We start from the raw sequence: 21,279 nt of genomic DNA, 5'->3' as shown, positions 1-21,279 counted from the left end.
ACCCAGTCCTCTAAAGAAAAGAATTTAGGAGGTATTTTTGTGTGTTATAAGTACTTCTGTAATCCTACTTGGATAACCACACACCTGTTAGTGTGGCTGTGATTCAGTAATTTTTTTCAGAACCCTTTAGAAGCTTCATTGGAGATTTTATTCAATAGGGTTAGGGTTTAATATATGGTTTCTATTGCTAATGAAATTAAACTTTTTATTAAAATATATGTATATGATTTATTTTAGTGTTATACTAAGTTAACATAATTATAAGATACAAGATTTGCAAGTTACTTTGTTAATGCTACACACTATCATAATTCACTGGTTAGTAAGAAGAGTCAGTCTTGGACCCAAGGCGCTGTATTAATAGTATCAAAGTGATTTTCATCTATACTGACTGACCCTGCATCAGGATACCAAGCAGAGCTCTATGTCAGTGCATTCATGGATTTCGTACTTTGATACAACTTTAAGCAGATTGTATCACTTACTCAACACAGTTTCCTGAGTTCCTGTGCACTGTTGGTTGCTGTCACAGGATGTAATGAAACACATATTACTGTCATATTACAGCAGAGGAAACTGCTGGCCAAGGGAGGTGAACTGAATTGCCCAGAATCCCAAAGCTAGTAAGTGTTAAAACCAGAATAAAAGATGCAGATCTTAAGAAAGACACATATAAACTGTTTTTACTCTTTGAGTCTAGCTTCTGTCCATTACATTTTTTTTTTAGAATTCTATTATGAAATTATGGAACTTTTCATCAGATCCTGGGTAGGGGACCTGCAGTGAGTAGGTACTCACGGAGCTTTAAAAAGTACACCCAGATTCACAGAATTAAAATCTCTGAGCACTGGACCTCAAGTATATATTTTGAAAAACTTTCCAGATGATTCTGATGTGTACCCTCGATTAAGAACACCCTATGAAAGCCAACACTACAAAGAAACCTAAAGTTCTATTTCGAGGAATTTTTGGCCTAACTTGGGTTTCCATTGGCTTATTATTTGTGCAATATTTTAACAGCTCATTATTTGTGGACTTGGAAAGATAGATGTTAATGACTGGAAGGTAAACACCCGGTTAAAACACTGTACACCAGACAGCAATGTTGTCAAGTGGTTCTGGAAAGCTGTGGAGTTTTTTGACGAGGAACGCCGAGCACGGCTCCTTCAGTTTGTGACAGGTTCATCCCGAGTGCCTCTGCAGGGCTTCAAAGCTTTACAAGGTAAGGAAGCCAGAGGGACAGCTGACGAGACATCATCAGATAATTGGGGGTAGGGGCTCAATGTTGGGTTTATATAGATGGTTTACAGATATGTGCTTATAAACAGATTCTCTTTTCGCTCTATTTCTTATCTCTCTCATGTCTTGATACCTTCTTCTCCTTCCTTTCCTTTGTTCCCCTCCCAAGAGCCTTTTCTGCTGGGTTCTCTGTGATGGTAGTGAGTGCTGCATGTCAGAGACCGTACGTGGTGATGCTCTGCGTTTTTTCTGGTCACCTTGCTTTTAAATTCTGTTGCCCATTCCTATAGGGGAATTCTGTCTGCTTCAGTGTTCACGTCTCAACCTGGCAAACTTTTACCCACTTGGGATGCCTCTCCCCTATACTTCTTTATTCTTTTAATGTAAAGAGGCCGCATGAGTTGTGGAAGCCATCTGTCTTGGTCAGAGCACTGTAATTAATGCATGACATCAGACCATTTTACAGCCATATTCCATTTTTAAGAATTGTCTTCCATGGACTAGCTCTTTAATTTTGGGATGAGTTGGTGATACTGCTAGTGATTGTGGTTCTTCACTGGGTGGCAGTTGCTTCCTTTACCTTTGAAGCTCTTCATTTTCAAAGCTGCTGCTGCTGGTAATGACTGAGGGTATACAAAGCAAGACTGGTACATAATTCGACAGTGTTGCCCACAGTACATATGTTGAAAGTCCATGGAGAAAGCATATGGACTTTGAGTTGTGCTTGCTTTCCCTCTTGGGAGAACGCATCAACATTGGACTGCCCAGAAGCATAAAGTGAAGCTGTGTTTCTACATATATTTGTATGGGGTGTCATATGTTAATTGAAATTTATTCAGTAGCCTGTTAATCTTTTGCTCTCAACAAAATCTGAGTTGTGAAACCTAAATTTGCACTAGGTTGTCATCTTTTTGTGCATATATGTACTTAATCTTCAATTTGCCCCTTTACTTCTCTTTGCTTACTTTTGGGACACTGATTTCCTGTAAGAGAAGTTGGCGCAAAGGATTCCAGCCCTGAGCTTTTTCTCAAATTGAAATGCTAGCAGGTTAACGAATCCAGCTTTAGTGAAGGTCAGTTACATCTTTCAAAACCCGGACTCTTCCTGCTGCCCTTTGGTGGCTTTTGTGGAGTCACCAGTACTCCCCTGTCCCTAGACCCTGTGGTTTATGTACCAGTTTTATTCTGAGACTTCGGAGACTAATACACGCACCTGCACCGATCTGACCCACAGATTTACTTCCTCTGCAGGTGCTGCAGGCCCACGACTCTTCACCATACACCAGATTGATGCCTGCACTAATAACCTGCCAAAAGCCCACACCTGGTAAGCTGTTTCTGTAGCTTTTTCCCGTCATTCCATGTATGTAGGTGTTAGTTTCAAATAGACTTGACATTTTGTTTATTGTTCTTATTACTAAATGGACCCTTAAAAGGAATGATAAGCAGCTCTTTTGAGTGAATTATTATTATTATCCAGAAATTGATAGGAAAACCCAAAAGTAGTGATCTCTACTTTAGAGAAATATAATCTTTTTCTTTTATTTTTCTGTGTGAAACAGAGTAGTGTTGCTGTATTAGTGTAAACTGATTAGCTAGGCCTGTGTACCAGTTTTGAATGAACTGTGTAAAATCTGATTTGCTTATTTACAGCTTCAATCGAATAGACATTCCGCCCTATGAAAGCTATGAAAAGTTATATGAAAAGCTGCTAACAGCCATCGAAGAAACGTGTGGATTTGCTGTGGAATGACAACTTCAAGGATTTACCCAGGACTTTATTTATACCCCTGACCGACAGCCTCTTTCAGCAGAGTTTCAAGGAATGCTGAAATACAGGAAAATGCTCCCTCCCCCTTTAAAAAAAATTTTAGGACACTGTGAGGGGAAAGGACAATTTTGAAATTCCTTTTCAAGGAAAAAAAGAGGTCTTTATGCTTTGCCATGAGGCCACATTCAGCTGCTATTTAAAATTAATATCTTGAACCTAAAGAATGCTGACTTTTCCTACATTTCCAGAGTTAGGCAGTATTCTACACTTAAAGACTACTACTATTTTTATAAAAGGTAATCTATCAGATCGCTTCACAGATTTCAAGTCTATCAAACATCAAGACAACTTCAGCAGTCGGTACAAGTCACATTTCATTTTAATTGAATACATGATTTTGAATAGCTCCTGTACTTGCTCTTTGTAAAATAAATTAAATAAAATTATTTTGAATTATTCTACCTTTGTAAACAATTGGCTGTAAAAGAATCATTATCTTTAAAAAATTAAGCCACTTACAGGTTTACTTACATTTTTTCTAGAGCAAAGCATTATATTTTAAAAGCATTGTATGTTTCAACCTAGCCTAAGTGAGTCTTTTTTATATTTTTCAAGCATGAATTCCCTGGAATACAGCTATATAATTTTGGTTGTCAAATTCCTAATGCTGCAAGTCTAAACTTAGTAGCTTATTTGCTACAATAAGATGCATTCAGGGGCTCCCTGTTTTTAAGAGACTTAAAAAAAGATCTTAATTTTTTATCTTGACTTAATATGATCAGGTATTTTGGATTTACTTTTCATCTTGAATGGAAATACTGCATTTTTATAGCTACTCAGATCATGTGGATATGGGATGGGCTTTTCATTCTTTTGCTAGGTCAGCTTATCTTTAATATATATACTATTTCTGTAAACCAAAGTCTTCTATGACAAGTGCACCTAATTTATATTACATTTTAATTATGGTGTAAGTTTCTATCAAGTAAACCATCCTGAATCTCTGTTTAGCTGTTCATATTTAATCAGCTAAAATTATGAAAAAGGAAAAATTTTGCTCTAAAGATTATTTAGCAAGCTTAGAAAACCCTGCTTTACCTAACAAAATGAAGTGGGGGTGGTGGCAGGGGATGTGATTACTAAAAAAACCAGTGAGTCTAATAACTCTATCGTATACATTATTTTAAGCCTGAATAATTTTGGAGGTAAGGGAATTTCAGTTCCCTTGGTGTTGAAGATCAGCATTTGATTTTGAAATATCCAGATTTAGTTTTCAGGGTGTGCGGCATGTTGCATGATCCAGAAGGCAACCAAAATTCTGGAGTGAGAGACTGGAAAAATCTGAAATCGTGGGTGCATTTTTAAATTCGACCATCAGAAATCTGCACTATTCTTTTTTCTTTTTAACATTAATGGGAAATCAAGAATAGCGAATTTTGATGAGATAGCTTTGTTTAAATTTTGCAGCTTAATTATCTAGTGAATAAGCCCTTTGTGTTCTCTCATTTGATGGACTGGTTTTCAGTCTGTTCTTGGAGCCAAGGGGTTCCTCAGAGGTGCCTCAGAAGTAATGGTTGAGAGGAGGGACAGAGAGGGAGAGGAAAGGCCTCGTTGGTATTTGAGCCTCCCCCCCTTTACCCAGAGCAGCTCCAGTTTTTCTCTTTTATATATATTGGAAGTCCATGTAATTTCATGGGGGGGGAGGGGTGGAATAAAAGAGATGGGAATTTCGCCGCTTAAAAAGAAGTTGAGAACTACTTGTGTAGTTTCTACATGTTTAAATTTACTTCATTCAGCCAAATTTGACCAATACATGCAAGCTGGTTATGGTCATAACTGTAGTGCTGATGTGCTCATGCTGATCTTTCCTTCCCACTTGGGTTTCCTACTGCATTCGCAGGAGTACCGAAGAACATCTTGAAATATACAGAAAAGGTTTCTCTACTGTTTAAGAGTGGTTTTCATGTTTCACAATAACTTATTGGTTGCAGGTCTATCTCTTTTGTATTAAAGCACTAGCTCAGTGTAATTGTGCCTGTTCTTATAATCATTCAGTAAAAAGTACATGATGAACACTTTACAGCAATCATAACTGAGTGATGCAGTAATAATGAAATGCTACTCTCATCATAATGTACAATATAAAGCAGGCAAATACCATCGCTTTTTGAGTGCCTTTTTAACTTTATAGTAATGACTTAATAGAGCTTTAAAAGAAAGAAATTACCCTCCCTTACAGTGTATGATATCACCAATATAATTTATAAAAACATGATGATTGATTTAGATTTCATTTTTGAAATTATGTTACCTGATTACTTCCAAATAGGTGCTAAGCAAACAAAACCCCCCCAATGTGTCATTGAACTTTGGACTTGCACCTCATGTTTAATGTGAATATTTATTTCCACATGTCCCTCTTAGCTGGGTTTTTTCTAATCCTTCCTCTAGTTGTGTTATTTCAGGTATGTGATGTCACATTTCCATCCATTGCCTTTCCATCATGAATGCTTAATTACGAACAGGGGTTACTTTGTAGAGCTCATATGCAGTACAGAGGTGAGGGCCTTGTTTCAGAGGGTCTTATTTCTTGGTGTAGAGTTTTTAAATAGTGCTGTGTATAGTGTACATTTTGTTTTGCACATAGTTTGTTGCCCTGAATGGGTTTTATTTTTACCAAGTCTTTTATTTTCTTCCTTGTATTTACAGTCCAGAGCACAAGTTTCCTTTCTTTTAAATGCAGTGTAACTTGCTTTATTTTACAACACTAAGTCCGCTTGCACTTCTGGTGCATTGAGCTAAGTGCATTGATGGGAGTTAGAATGTTCCAGACATCTTTATGCAGCTCCTTCTGCTTCTGTTTTCAGCTGCAGTGCAGTCAGTGGTGCCATTTGTGGTATTTAATGTACTTACGTTTAGGATGATGGTTGTACCAAGTGCTGAGTTGTTGTTTCTAGATGTAATTAGTTCACGTAATGTAATATTCTTCCTTCTCTCAAACTGACTTTAAAACAAAGTTTTATCATTTTCATTGTATTTGTATTTATTACAGAGTGTTTTAGCTTTGATATTCTTTGTATTTTCACTCAGTTGTTACATGAGCTTTATCAATAACATCTGTATAAATGGTTTTTAAAAATTAACTATGTATGTGCCCATGCCGAAGTTGAGCAATAAAATGAATGCTGTTTGCACTGTCACAGCATCAAAGTTTTTAAAGAATATTGAGTTTATAATGATTTGTTTTGAATATATTTGATTGGCTCTGTGAAGAGTGACAGCATATGAGCCAAAAAATGAGAAGTTTAAGATTCACAGGCCTTCCTTAGCTGATGCCTTTGCCACATCGCAGAGCCTGAGAGCTCAGGACCCTTTCTGTCTCCAGGTGGAGCCGGGAAGGTGCTTGTTGCCTGCAGCAGTGGTACATCGGTAGGCTGGGAGTGTGGCCTGTAACAGTTGTCCGTCCAGGCGCAGGAGGGCAGAGCTATGGCAGGGGCCTCATTTGCTACGTTGGTGTTGAGCAGTAAAACCCTCAAAATGAAAAGCAGAAATCAATTGCATTCTTCCAGGAAGCCATGACTTTAAGGGTCGTGATTCACAACTTTGTAAGTGTAGTGGATTAAAGTCCAGCTAAATACATGAGTGGAAAAAGGAATGGATACGATTATGTTTTCAGCCAGGAGAGTCTGTGTCAGTCTCTCCGCAGCACAGGCTATACTGAAAGGAATGTCTGGGAAATGCACTGGACGTGGTGGTGTATGAAAGCTCAGAGTGGTGTCCATTTTTATATCCTTTTGAAATGTATTTTTTTCCTTGTCTCATATTGCCAGTTTATTGGTAGTTATCTAACATTTATTAATTTTAGTACATTAAGGATCTCAGTATTATAATCTGTAATTTACCGATAAGTTTGATTTGACTAATACGTGATGCTTCTCTGCTCTCTGGTGACCTGAGAGGTTTGTGCTATCATTATAATGAAGGTTAACCTCAGCACCCACCTGCATTTGTTTGCACTTTATATCCCAAGTGCTTACAGCAGGATATACACAACAGAACAAGAGCCTAGTAATAGGGCAGAGGTAATTATACAGAAAGAGGGTTAAATCCCTGTTAATATTCTTAGCAAACAAGACAAATCAGATTTAAAGTTACATCTTATTAAAAGGGATTTGCCCTAAATGTGACTCGCTCTTTGTTCATTCAGCAGATGTCTGCTGTGCTCCTGCTGTGTGTCAGGGTCTGTACCAGCTGCTAGAGCTGTTGCTTTGGATGGTTGTTAAAAAACTGAAACTTCCAAATTACTGCTTCTAGTGTATGTCTCGGTAGAAGCTGAAGTTCAAACTTAGGTACTCAAAACTCAGTCTGTGTACACCAAGGAGGTCAGTCATGACAAGAGCACAGGATTAAATACCTCGCCTCAGCAAGGCTTCAAATTCCAGACTTGGTCTTTAAAACAGGTGGCTTTGTTCCCCCATTCCCCTATCCCCATGACACCTCAGATCCTAGCATAATCTTCTGTGGATATTTAGGCTGGGATTTATCTAGGTTATCAAAACAGAGCTGTAAACTTCACTGCTGTCTCCCTTACAGTGTTTTATAAGGAAAGGAAGTGGAGAAGCAGCTGTAGCAGCCCATGGGGTGAGCAACGGACCCTTCCAAGATATTTCTCCTGTGACTTAAGTGTTCATGAAGTCTTCTGTTTTTCAGCCCAGGAATTGGGAGTAAAGATGGAGAGCACATCAAACTCAACCTTTGAGACCACTCACTTCTCCAAAGATGATGCTGGCCTGGCAAGAACGTGGAGAACCATTGAGACCAGAAGGACAGTTTTTTTTTAATTAAGGTAAAACCAACATACCACATTGTATCAGTCTTAGGTGTACCACATAATGACTGGGTATTTGTATATACTGTAAAATGATCAGCCCAGTTAGTCTAGTTAACATCCATCACCATACACAATTAAAAAATTTTTCCTTGTGGCTTTTAAGATCCCTTTTAGCAACTTTCAAATATGCAATACATTATTAACTATTTTATAACTAAACCTTTGTACCTTTTGGCCCCCCTTCACCCATTTTGCCCACTCTCCACCTCTTGCAAAACCACCAGTCTGTTCTCTGTATCTACGAGCTCAGTATTGTGGGGGTTTTTTCTTTACATTGTACATATATGAGACCATATGGTATTTATCTTTCTCTGACACATTTTGTTTAGCATAATGCCCTCAAGTTCCATCATGTATGTTGTTGCAAATGACAAGATTTCCCTTTTTTTTTTTTAAATAGCTGAATAATATTCCTTTGTGTATATATACATCACATTTTCTTCCATCCATCCATCCATGGACACAGGTTGTTTTTGTATCTTGGCTGTTGTAAGTAATGCTTCAGTGAACATAGGGTGCAGGTGCCTTTTCCAGTTAGTGTTTTCATTTTCTTCAGATAAACACCAAGAAGTGAAACTGCTGAGTCATATGGTAGTTCTATTTTTAAATTTTTGAGGAGCCTCCATAGTGGCTGTACCAATTTATATTCCCATCAACAGTGCACAGAGTTCCCTTTTCTCCGCATATTCGTCAATGCTCATTTCTTGTCTCTTTGGTAACAGCCAGTCAAACAGTTACGAGATGGTATCTCTTGGTTCTGATTTGCATTTCCCTGATTACTGATGTTGAGCACCTTTTCACGTACCTGTTGACATTTCGTGTATCTGGGAAAAAAGTCTCTTCAGTTCCTCTGCCCATTTTATAATTGGATTGTTTGCTATTGAGTTGTAGGAGTGCTTTATGTATTTTGGATATTAACCTCTTATCAACTGTTTCATAAATATTTTCTCCCATTGAGTGGCTGCCTTTTCATTTTGTTGATGTTTCCTTTGCTGTACATAAACCTTTTGGTTTGATGTAGTACTACTTACAGATTTTTGCTTTGATATCAGATCCCCCCAGAAAAATCATCACCAAGACTGATGTCACTGAGCTTAACTACTTTTGTTTTTCTTCTAGTTTTATGGTTCCAGGTCTTCAAGTCTTAAATCCATTCTGAGTTATTTGTGTACGGTGTAAGACAGTGGTCCAGCATCATTCTTCTACCTGTGACTGTTCAATTTTCCCAAAATTACTTATTGAAGAGACTGTCCTTTCCCTATTGTATATTCTTGGCTCACTTGTAAGTTAATTGATCACACATCATGGGTTTATTTTGGGCTCTCTGTTCTGTTCCATTGATCTGTGCGTCTGTATGCCAAGACCATACTACAGAGCTTTGTAATATAGTTTGAAACCAAGGAGCCTCATGCCTCCAGCTTTGTTCTTCAGGGGCAAAGTTTTAAAGGCAGTTCAAGTTTAATGGTTTTTAAGACAAGAAGAAACTGGTCACATCTATCAAATTCTCTGGGTAATGGTTCAAATAACTTGAAATGCCAGATAAAACATGTTTTCAGCATGTCTAGATTTGGGATCTAACAGATCCCTCTATAAGCTGCAGCTTAAGCCCCAATTTTGGATTCCTTCTTTTGTTTATACCATTTCTCTTAATGATACCATCTCTGCCCTGCCTTCTCTTTCTCCTCTGCCCTTAGCTATTTTTCAATGCGATACCTCTTTCCATTGCAAATAAATTTCCCCTACATCCTTTGTTCCTTCACTGAAGGCTCTATTTTCCTGCATTACCTCAACCCTGGTTCTTCCTTTTCCTTCCTGTGTGTTGCAGAAGCAGCAGCTAATTCTCCAGTGCTCCATGTAATGCATACATTAATATAGGTAATATATACATATACAGTATATGTTACAGTAATGCATATACACAGCTAAACATAATAGTTAAAAAAAAATCACTTAGAGGCTTTAAAAAACCCCAAACTTTAGTATCTTAAAAGTTCTCATTACAAGGAAAAAAATCTGACTGTAAGGTAATGGATGTTAACTAAACTTATGGTAATCATTTTGCAATATATGCATTTATCAAGTCACTGATATATAAAATTGTGTAAGTTTAAGGTGCATGTCATTGGTTATATCTCATTAAAACTGGGGGGGGGGGTTGGCTGTTCATAACCTTTTTCTCATCCCTAGGTCTTGCTTTCCAGAGGCCACTACTCCCAAATCTTCCGTCAGCGCTTCTAATATTTATTCCCACATTTCTAAATTATATAGTGACAGCGCTCTACAGGAATTCTGGACATAGCCCCCCAACCTCCCCAGAAAAGACTATTTAAAAATTGAGCTCACACCAACCACCTTATTCTGTCACCCTTCCACCCCAGCCCCCGATACAGTTATAGTTCTGAACTTTTCAAATGTGTGATTATGATGAGTTTTTCCTGTGTTCTTCTGGGCAGACTGGCTTCACATATGATTCCCTCTCTACAGGCAGTTGTCACAACATCCCCCATTTGCTGAGTTACCACTTCATTTGCTTTCTATTTTCTGAAAATATGCTGCATCTTTTATTTTTGTCTCCTCTCCTATTCTTTGATCTCTGCTTAGCAATCCCATCCCTTTCCTAGTAAATTCCTTCACCCATTCTTTTTGGTTATTCCTAGTTACTTAGTTTGGTAAAGAGCTGGCAGAATTAGCAACTTCAGAGTCCTTTTAAAACATTTTTAAGAAATTAAATAAGCATAATGATGCCTTTATAACAAATTCAAATAGTGGAGTATATTAAGCAGAGTGAATGTTTATGTAATTTACCACTCAGAGTCACACCTGCTATTAATTGGGGGACTTTTTCAAGACCTTTTCTATATTGTATTGATTATGTTGCATTATATATGATACCCAGTCATACCACAGCTTTTAAAATAAAATAGCATCACACTGTATAGATAAGACTTGCTAGTTTAACTCAAGGATATATTGTGTGTATCTTTCTATATAGATGTTATCATTTTTGTAACATTTTAGAACTTATGTTCTAGCTCATGCATATCTAGCCTCATCTTGTGCATTTTTCCTGTCCTTTCCATTGAGTTGTACACACACACACACACACACACTCACTCTCTCTGCATATGTATGTATTGCAGCTGTCCGTGTGTCTCTCCTCATGATTCTCTGAATTTCACTGATCCACCAAGTCTTTAACCCAGGGAAGCCCCTGTGTGCCCAGAGGCCCTACACTGTCACCTGCCATTCCAAGAGGGCAGCAGTTGGGACCACAGCACTGGACCACTCAGTTGCCTGCTCTTTTCTCCAGGATAATCAGATCCCACCCCATCATGCCTCCTGACCTCTGTCATTGTTCATACATGCCGCTCTGTACATGCCCTAGTGTAGAGCACTACACTTCCAAACCTTTCCTGGTGCCTTCTGCCGTTCTCTGGCTTTGATCAGTAAAGTTCCTGTATCCTCAACTGCTCTGACGCCCTCCTCTAGCTCCTGGCCTTCACCGAAGCCCTCCACTCCAGAAATGCCACCACCCCTGAGTGGGTCTTTTCCTTCATCTGCCCCAACACCAGAAAGAGGGTTGGTGTACTCTCGCCTACTTCAAGTCCACTGTGCGTCCTCCCACCTGAAATCACTAATACTCTTTTGCATACACACACTGCCTGGCCTTAAACCTGCTGCCTCTCCCAACTGACAGAAGCCATAATGCACAAATTCTCATCTTCCAGCTTCCATGTGAGAGAGCCACACAGGTTTACCGCCGTACCTTTAACTCTAATTCCAACCCTAATGACAAGCCCACACGTTTGCCCTTTTCTGAATTAGAGATTTCTTCTTTCTTTTTTTTCTTTTCTTGGTCCTCAACTGCTGTGTTTTACTGTCTTCTGTTCACCTAGAGCAAAAGGCTTCAGGAGCTGGTTGCTCAATCAGAGCTTGTTAATTGCACTTTTAGTCAACTCCTTTTAAACTTTTAGGTCATAAATTCAAAAGCAGTATACTTTTAGAAAAAACCCAATTTTTATTTAAAAAGTTATTTCATAAAAAGTATTGGAATGAATATATAGGTAAGTCATTTAGAAATGATTCTTCTGGTTTAGATTGTTTACTGGCTCGATTCTAGCTCTGCCCTGGTGAAGCCCTCACTTTCGAAGTCTGGCCTCACAGGAAGGGATTTATACTGTACTGAAAGGAAGCCAGATGAAGCCGAGATTTAAAGCGTTCGGCTTCCAGTTCCCGGAAGAAAGCATCGTCGTCACTCTGCGTGATCATGTACTGCAGTTGCTGAATCTCCTTCTCCATCTTAGATCTCAGCTCCCTCTTCACCTTATGTAACATCTAAAAGAGAATTCATGTCATCCTGCTATTCACAACACTGATCCCTCATCATCTATTTTTATTCCCTCTCCACTTTCCTGCTCATCAAGCTTCTGCAATAATTTTAATAATTTAGCAGCAGCTCTTCCAGAGACCCGAACAGGTAAAGTAAAAATCACAGAACAAATGTTCTGAATTGTAAGTGGATCTAATCAGTCTCCTCTCCATTCCCCTTGCAAAGTGTAATTCAGTTGTTTTCTATTTCTTCAAAATGTAAATAAATGATTTCTAGCCTGTTAATTATTACCTGGGCCTGGGATTTCTCTCTGGCTTTGAGTTCTTGACGTTCCTGTGATATGGCTTCTGCCAGCAATGAAAACTGTTACAGGGAAGGAAAAAAACCAAATCTTACATTTGTCTATAGTCCAAATATAACAATTCTTAGACCTAATTAGTTCACAGGCTTAAAAATCTTTATTTCAAAGGAAACAGGGCAATATAGATTCTCTACTATGGTCAAGCACTAGCCTATTTTATCTTAAATTTCAGTCTTGAAAATGGGGCCAGTCTAATCTGTATAGCGACAAGTTCTGAGTTAATATGTGGAGGTTTATTGTTCAACAGACTAAGCTGACGTTTGACACAGGGAGGTCAGGACTAAGCACATTAGAATGTGAACTAGCAGCAGTGAGCCCACCTGGTCTTTATAGTAGTTCTCCATTGAGTCCAGTTCGTTCTGGTGCTGCCTCTTTTGTTCATCTCGCTTTTCTCTGGCATAGTTTCTTAGGTCTCGTAATCTTTGCTTTTGAATCTGTAAACCTTCTTCAAACAGTTTCTTAAATATCTGTCAGTTATTTAGTCAGAAAAATAAAGTTACGCTGAACTTCCATGGAGGAATATAATTTTGCTCAGGTGGAGGTATATATACTGATTGATTGTTATTTCAGAGAGATTTTTTAAAGTAACAGCTTTATTGAGATATAATCCACATACCATAAAATTCACCCTTTTAAGATGTATAAATTAGTAGATTTTAGTATATGCAGAGTTGTGCAACAACCACCACTAATTCTGGAACATTTTCTTCATTCCAAAAAGAAACCCCATAACCATTAGCGAATACTCCCCACTACCCCCGCCGGCAACCACTCACCTACCGTCTGTGCCCACGGAGTCGCCTGTTCTGGACATTTCATGTAAATCGTTATCACATAGTATGTGGCCTTTTGTATCTGGCTTCTTTCACTTGGCATAACGTTCTCAAAGTTCATCTATATGGTAGCCTGAATCAATACTAAAGTACTTTCTATTGCCAAATAATACTCTATTATATGGATGTATCACATTTTGTTTATCCATTCATCAACTGGTGGACATTTTATAAATATGGCTATTATGAATACGCTGCTCTGAACATGTGAGTGATACTGCTGAGTCACATCTTTAACCTTGAGGAACTTCCAGCTTGTGTTCCAAAGTGGCTGCACCATTTTACAACCCTACCAGCCCTGCATGAGGGTTCCAGCTTCTCCATATCCCCACCGACACTTGTCTTTATTTTAGCCACCCTATTGGGTGAGAATTTCATTGTGGTTCTGATTTGTATTTCGCTACTGACTAATGATGTTCAGCATCTTTTCCTCTATCCCAAAGATTCTTTACTGCTTTTAGAAAAGAATTCTCAAGCACCCACATATTCAGGACAAGAACCCCAAAGTAGAAACAAATGCTGCACCTACACGTGTACATGACTGAGGGCGATGAGGTAACTAGGCCACAGGAAAACAAATTATTCAAAGGATTTGGATATGCTCACTTGTCCTGCATTGACTAGTGAGGCTTCTTGATCAAAGTACAGCTATGCATTTATCAGCCAGCCAGCTGTGTTACCTTAGTGTCAGGTTACTTAACCTCTCAAAGCCTTGGCAGTATCCTCCAGAAACGAGGATAACAGTACGACCCACCTCAGAGTATTTAGTCCAGTTGTAAGTATAATCACCTCAATGTTTTACTCGAGATGAAATTTATTGCCAGTCTGGAATCCCAAAGGATTAAGTATTTGAGCTTGATCAGGATGAGACAGCAAATACCTTGTGGAAAGATCTCACAGTACATCTGTCCTACATTATTTTCCTGATTTTATGTGGAATCCTAGGTCATCTAATCACATTTTAAATTCCTGTCTCTTATAACATGCTCCCAAACCCCTAAAGCAGTTGTCCTGGAAAAATACCTACATTCAGGAAGTCAGAGGGAATTAAGATCTCACATTAAGACAAGAGCAGCAGAGATGGAGAACAGAATAGCATGTACTATGGGGCTAGTAAAATGAGGTGTGGACAAGTCAGAATTCAGCCAGCATTTAGGACTTGCATTTGGATTTTGGATTCAAACTGGGACAAGAGTCACAACAAAGAAGGTGGTCCTAAAAGGTAACAGATAAATTTTACCTTCTTAACAGGGCTGGAAAGAAAAGCCATAGTTACCATTTCTTCTCGGGTCCTCATTCGCATCATTTTTGAACGCAGCTGAACTCTATAATCATCATAGTATTTTCGGGCACGAACAATCTGCTGCCGATTTTCTTTTATCTTTGACTGGGTCAACTTCTGTCTATGAATGCGATCCTTGAAGTCTTGCTAAGAAAGGGGAAAAGAGGTAAGGACAAGAAGAAGACAGACTCTAGTAGCTGTCCCCACTCCCCCCATGATGTCTTCAGGCAGTAAGCTAGGCACAGAGTGTGTAAAAAGGACTGTCAGCCCCCAGAAGCCAGTGTTTGGTAGATTCGTTACCTCAGTCACAAGAGCTGCCCCAATGAACCCCCACTGCTGCAGAGAGCAGCAATGATCCTTGTGGAACTGAGAATCTCATCTCCCAGTTACACCAGGGGTTGCCTAAGCCATGCCCAGGTGCTAGCTTAAAAGGAGTAGCAAACTGGCACTCTACAAGACTTTCAAGCAAAGCTTGGGTTAACAAGGGCATTTATGTCAAAACTAAGGAAATGAAACACTATCTTAAGGTAGTGAGGATGAAATGAAGTCCTGTACATGAAGCCTTCAACTAGGTGTTTTCCTTTCCCCAACACCAAAGTCCCACATGCAGTTCCTCAGATGGCTTCCCCTTCTTTCTCTGGAACTGTTGAGGGTTACAGTTTTCTTTGCTTATCTCTATACTCAATCTTTTCCTCAGGCTCATTGTCTTTGACCTCTGTCCTCTCCATGATTCTCAGAGGATAACATACTATGTAGGATTCTCAATCCAAATTTACTGGAGCCATAAACCACCTCAGCTCTCTATTTGGGATCTAAGAAAGATGGGAGAGAACAAAAAACCACTAAGTTATAACCACCTGGTACCTCAAAGAGGCCATAGAGATAGACCTAAATTAAAATCTCAACCTTGCCTTTGCTGATTACAGTGGGACCCAGGGCAAATTAACATCTCAAGACCTCAGGTTTTCATTTCATAGAAAATCTCTGTTACTATAAAGACCAAATGAAACTGTGGATACAAAACACCAGGCACCCTCCCCCTTCATCAGTATTGGTTAAAGACAAATGCTTCCACAGATCAGTGTTAGAGGTAAGAGTCGGTAGGATTATTGCCCAGCTGGTACAAATAAAAGTTAACGATATTACTTACAAATTCAAAATTACAATACCCAACTTGCTCTTGACCTACCAGTCTCCTGTTATGTTCATATTCTTTCTTGACAAGTGCAGTGAGGAGGTCATGCCTCCTCAAGGCTTCTTCTATCTGTAGGTGGGACAGAAGAGAAGATTAATAATGCTATTCACTAGATTCTCAAGGATAAGCTCTGCCCCTTCCTGGTTTATATTCCTAGGCTTAATTGACAGTTAACTTACTTCATCCTGGAGTTTCTTCTTTGATTGATTTTCTCTATGTGCATCTTTTTTGAGCTGTTCAATCTGTGCAATTTGCTGTTTCCACATTTTGCTTAGTGTTTGGCCAGAAACAGAGAGAAATGGAAACTGCTCCAACATCAGGGGCAGGAGACTGTGTTCATTCACTTTCACTGCAAGGTAAAAAAAAAAAAAAAAAAAAAAAAGATGCTCTTAATCCAAGAAACTTGCTGACAGTTTTTAAGAAGAAATACCATCTCACCTTCCTGGTAGATCAAAACTTATCTAACTGATGTGGCTCTGAGCCTGAAAAGAACAATTCTAGAAGTATGTTACTACTTTTGCATTCCTTCTTTGATTGGAATAAGCCAACTCCTAGTAAGAATGAAAATAAGCTCCACAGTTCTGACTGATGACATGCTGGCCTTGTGAAGTCCGTCCTGACTGCTCAGCTGACTCAGTGCCTGGGGTAGATGCTGTGTGTGTGGTCAGACTTCTCAGCCCTCCTGGGAGGTAAAGTCTCTGTCTGATGAGATGTAGTTAGAAGGCCAGGAGTCTTTTAAACTGCACCCTGGTGCCAACTGTCAATATACCAAGAGCTGGACAGGCCTTCTGCTTCCTTTGGAGCATCCCTTTGGTTCTACCAATTTCCCAGAAACAAAGAAAAGGCAACCAGCATGAGTGAGCAGAGAGAAGCTAAAGCTGGAGCAGCAGGTCACAGCCCCTAGCATTCCTTTGATGCCAATATATTGGTGCATATTTAAGAGTTTTAAATAAATGCCTTATTTAAGAGTTTTATCTCTCTTTACAGAAATCTAGCATATGGCAGTGATAAAAGCAAGAACTTTCTCCAGCTAACTGGTGGATGTTAGTTTTCAGTGCTGTGTCCTTGGAATGCAGCACACACTTTCAAAGGATGCCAGTTTTCCATAAAGTACAATTTTGTGGTTCTTACTTGGAGCTGCTTTATTTGGCTTTGGCAAGCCACCTCTTGGACTTGGAGTTGTGGTTTTTTTAGAGTAAATCTTCCAGGGCTGACTACGTTTTGGAGTTCCTTTATGAAAAGTTTCTCTGTATATTTTTTCCTTAGAAGCAGATATAAAACAGAATAGAAATGAGAGAAGTCTAATAACTCTTCCATGCATCATCTTAAACATTACATATTGACAAAAATAGCTAACATAATCCCCAGCCAAACCACTGCACTTCGAACTTCTAAAATCTGGTTAGTATTTACCTACTCTAAGTTAAATGCATCTTTTGGTTTCTGGCATCCCTTGGAATTTGAAAAAGCACTGAATCTTTTTCCTGTTTCATAGTTAGCATAGTCCCACACCCTAAATACAACTTCTAATAATGTTTTGATGTACTTGCTTCTTTGACAACTTTCTTCATGTAGATTTTAAAAGTTCTTAAACAATGTTTAGTAATACCCATACTGTATTTTATATCCTGTTTTGCTTATGAACATTTTAGCATAAGCATTTTCCCCATACTTTCATTTAGTTTCTGTAAGTATTCTTTAAAAGGTAATGAAAACTTATGCTTTGGGTTTCTTCCAACCAGGCACAGAACTGGGATTTCCTGTCTTCTTACTTCTCCCCTTTAACTTTTGAGCCTAGACTATCTTTTAAAGCCTTGGTGAAATGTGAAGCAATAGAACCTCTTAAAAACAGATGGAAGTTTTCGGCAGGAACAAAAAATGCTAGTATTCCTTGGTACCATGTCTTGCCACATTTTAGCAACTTGGCTACCCTATGAATAAAAGAAAATCCCACATCGTGAAATGAAATTCTGCCTTTTTCTAAGGGGCTAATGATTATTAAGGCCCTGTTGTTTTTTCCTTTTAAAAAGATTATTTCTATACTTTCCAGTGATCTGATCAAATGGCATTTATTACAGTAGAGACTTTTACCCACTGTTTCCTCCTCCTCATTTATTCTTTGAGGTCCAATATTCTCTTGAACTCTATTTCTTCTTAGTTCCTTTTCAAATGCTTCAGTTATGGCCTAGAGGAGAAAAGGCCATGTGATATTATAGTTATTAAAAACATACAAATGAAAATGAAGGAAAAAAAATTCACCCAAGATTATGCTATTCTACTTTTTTTTTAAGTTCTTTTCAGGCTATATATCATAAATATACATTACTTAGCAGATATGTAATTGGGACATAAAACTATTTAATTTTTTTTTTAATGGGGGGAAGTAATTTAGGTTTGTTTATTTAGACAGAGGTCCTGGAAATTGAACCCAGGACCTTGTGCACGCTAGGCATGCACTCTACTGCTAAGCTATATACCCTTCTCCCCTCATAATGTATTTTTCTGTTCTCACAGTTTTTGAAATGTTTTGCTATCCCCCTGAGTGGAAGGTGCAAGCTAAGTTACATACTGAGTATGAAACATGTTAGTATAAGATACCTGAATTGGTTTCAGTTTTTTACCAATTTCACCAATGTTATAAAACATACTATAGCAAACAATTTAGGTATTCTAAATTCATGCTGCATTTTAGGATCCCTATTTTCAAGCAGAAAGTCTTCCTCAGTAATCATAAATCTCCTTGAATCCCAACTCCCTCTCATTTTTGTCTTGGGCACTTTGATCCTATCTGGATCTCAGCTGGTGAGTCACATGTAATTCACCTCAAATTCTCCTCATTTCTAAAGTTCTCTCTGAAAATACCAGCCTACGTTGATCTACTTCTTCTTAATCCACTGGAGTACTAGGCTATCTCTGACAAGGTTACTCTTCTTAGAGCTTCACGAGTGTAAGTTTTATGTTCCCTAATGGGGGACATAAAAGCTGTCACATAATTTTATCATCCACTCAGCTGAAGAATGTGAAATGCATTTTAAGCCTTTAATCAACATGCTACAGCATGTTCACTGTAGCATTTGGCTGAAGGTAAGTGGTAACGCCTGCTGCCCAATGGCAGTCATGAGATGGGACGTACCTTTGCTTGGAACCGGCGGATATCTGTTTCTTTTGGCTTTCGCTGCCTTTTCCTCTCCATTTGGAACTGTTTGTTTTTGTTAACTGGAGATGGAGAGAGTGAATGAGATCTGGAGGGTGGCTTTCTACGTATGGCAAGTCCTACAACACAAAAGAGACACGTACCATTAGGTCTAAGAGCCAGAAATGTTAAGTTGGCAACCAAATAGTTGGTTTTACCAAATCCTAAGAGACTGTGAATGTGCTAAATGTACTCTGTTCTGTAACTAATTTCTGTTTGTATGTTTAGTCATACTAAGCAAACAGACAAATGCACACAGTTATACTCAAAAATGTCTCAAAGAAGTACTATGGTTCTATATTAGACTTCGGGTTGAAAAACAGAGCAACATGTGGAATGCCTGCTGCACAGAAAGGCGTTTTTTATATATATATTATATATATAGTTTATGTGTGTATGTATATATATATATTATATATATATATACACACATACACACACACACACATACACTAAGTACCCCTGTTGGTGGAGGCAGAGACAAACGTTAACCCATCTGAGCTACGTCTGCTATTCCTTTACCTATCTAGGTCCCAAGGAGGGGATGTAAGCATGTAACATACCTTATTCTTACAGAGCAGCATGCTTATAAGCAAAAGTTAATGTAGTTCAGCATTTTTAGGCAGTTCTGTTCTTTCCTACTTAGTGATCTAGCTTATTTCACACTGCCTAAGATACCTGACAAATTACTTCTCTCCACAAACCTTTTTATGTTCCATTGTCTATAGATATGCTTGGGTATCTGCTAGTTGTGAAGAGGGGAACTCCATGCCTTTTTGAAAAAGTGAATAATTCAATATAAGTCAAGGAAGTTAACCTTTCTATATAAATTTTCCCAGGGAATTCAAATGTCTAATTTTAATCTTCCTTTTCACTCTTTTAACTCAAATCTTTCAAATTAATTTAGAATTCTAACATGTTAAAGAAAACTGAGTTGCACAATCTATTTTAAATGATATTTTTATAACATTTTACTATGTCCACAATGTACTCTTCTTCAGAAACTGAAGACCCAATTTAAATAACATTTTAACTTACAATGTGTTATCAAAATGTGGTACCACATACATGTGTATAGTAAGGGAAACATGTAGGTTACTGGCTGAGGGTTCCTAGAAATTACCTGAGTCAGATTTGAGGGACGAGAGGTGAAATTATCAAGAGAAGGAAAGAGTATTCTTGGAGTTAAAAAAATGAAGTTAAGGAAGTTTTGGATGAGAAATGAACTGTTGCATTTCCAGGGAAACAAGGGATGACCAAAGGAGATAAAACTGAATAGAAAACACTAAAATTTTAGTCAGTGGAAGACAGAATAATTATTTGAACAAAGAGCAAGAAGCATCTGCAAGGATGTAGCAAACCAGAAACTGTCATGCGTTGCTGATATGATTATAAACGCTTTGGACAAGAATTTGCAATGGTGAAAAAGTCTGAAAACTCTGACCCAGCAATTCTAGTAGATGTAGACCCTAGAGAAACTTTTGCACATGTTACAGGTTGTTCATTGCATTGCAGAGTTATTTGTAGCTATGAAAACTGGAAACAATCCTTATGGCCTGCAATAGGGGAAATATATGTATGTATATATAAACACACACTCATACAAATGGGTTACACTGTATGGACTTAGTTACACAGTAGTTAAAATGAATGAACTGGAAGAATCAACATAGATTTCTAAAATAACATTAACAGAAAAAAAGTTGCAGAACACTGTATACAGTATCTATGTAAATTAAAAAAAAAAAGCATAAAATGGCATATTTAGACAAGTAACACACAAGCTGGTAAAGCATAAAGAGGGATGAGAGGGCTCCAGGTCAAGATGGCACCACAGAGGCCCCGGACTCACCTCCCATGGACACTGATGTCTATACTACATACTGAACAATTCCCTCCAAGAGGAATCCAGACACTATCTGAGTGATTTACACACGTCAGGTAAATGAGAAAAAACACACATCAAGATGGAGTGTGGCACACCCTCATCTACTAGGAGCCATTAGGAATGAAGAAAGTGGCTTAGACAATCGAAGATTTGAGAGACAACCAAGAGTTAGGGATGGGCTGAATGCTAAGATTCATCTCCTGTGCAAGACTATGCCTTCAAGACTGAAAGAATGGCTTTTTACATAATGCTTTTTAATACACGGAATCAAGGAAAATGAAGAAACAGAAGAGTAT

The 21,279-nt window shown here is 38.3% G+C and overlaps 2 protein-coding genes across 5 annotated transcripts in view; one reads left to right on the top strand and one right to left on the bottom strand.

Moving 5' to 3' along the window:
- The window catches only part of SMURF2 (SMAD specific E3 ubiquitin protein ligase 2), a 100,968-nt gene extending 94,758 nt beyond the window's left edge, over window positions 1–6,210 (top strand). For both annotated transcript variants that reach the window (XM_074343493.1, XM_074343492.1), the window contains 3 exons: window positions 1,021–1,222; window positions 2,491–2,566; window positions 2,893–6,210. In XM_074343493.1, the coding sequence (XP_074199594.1) occupies window positions 1,021–1,222; window positions 2,491–2,566; window positions 2,893–2,992 (378 nt within the window). In that variant the 3' untranslated portion in view covers window positions 2,993–6,210. The remainder of the gene's footprint in view (window positions 1–1,020; window positions 1,223–2,490; window positions 2,567–2,892) is intronic.
- A 5,686-nt stretch (window positions 6,211–11,896) lies between these two features.
- Window positions 11,897–21,279, bottom strand: part of CEP95 (centrosomal protein 95) — a 33,455-nt gene continuing 24,072 nt past the window's right edge. For 2 of the 3 annotated variants that reach the window (XM_045511964.2, XM_010948673.3), the window contains exons 12-20: window positions 19,036–19,175; window positions 17,998–18,087; window positions 17,034–17,163; window positions 16,082–16,251; window positions 15,897–15,971; window positions 14,702–14,854; window positions 12,913–13,059; window positions 12,523–12,594; window positions 11,897–12,236 (exon numbers count right to left, since the gene is read on the bottom strand). In XM_045511964.2, the coding sequence (XP_045367920.1) occupies window positions 12,060–12,236; window positions 12,523–12,594; window positions 12,913–13,059; window positions 14,702–14,854; window positions 15,897–15,971; window positions 16,082–16,251; window positions 17,034–17,163; window positions 17,998–18,087; window positions 19,036–19,175 (1,154 nt within the window). In that variant the 3' untranslated portion in view covers window positions 11,897–12,059. Of the gene's footprint in view, window positions 12,237–12,522; window positions 12,595–12,912; window positions 13,060–14,701; window positions 14,855–15,896; window positions 15,972–16,081; window positions 16,252–17,033; window positions 17,164–17,993; window positions 18,088–19,035; window positions 19,176–21,279 lie in introns of all 3 variants that reach the window. The other variant, XM_010948674.3, reaches the window with a different exon arrangement.

The sequence above is a fragment of the Camelus bactrianus genome, chromosome 16 (assembly GCF_048773025.1).
Source record: "Camelus bactrianus isolate YW-2024 breed Bactrian camel chromosome 16, ASM4877302v1, whole genome shotgun sequence".
In the NCBI taxonomy this organism is placed as follows: domain Eukaryota; kingdom Metazoa; phylum Chordata; class Mammalia; order Artiodactyla; family Camelidae; genus Camelus; species Camelus bactrianus.
This window is presented reverse-complemented; position numbering and strand designations above follow the sequence as displayed.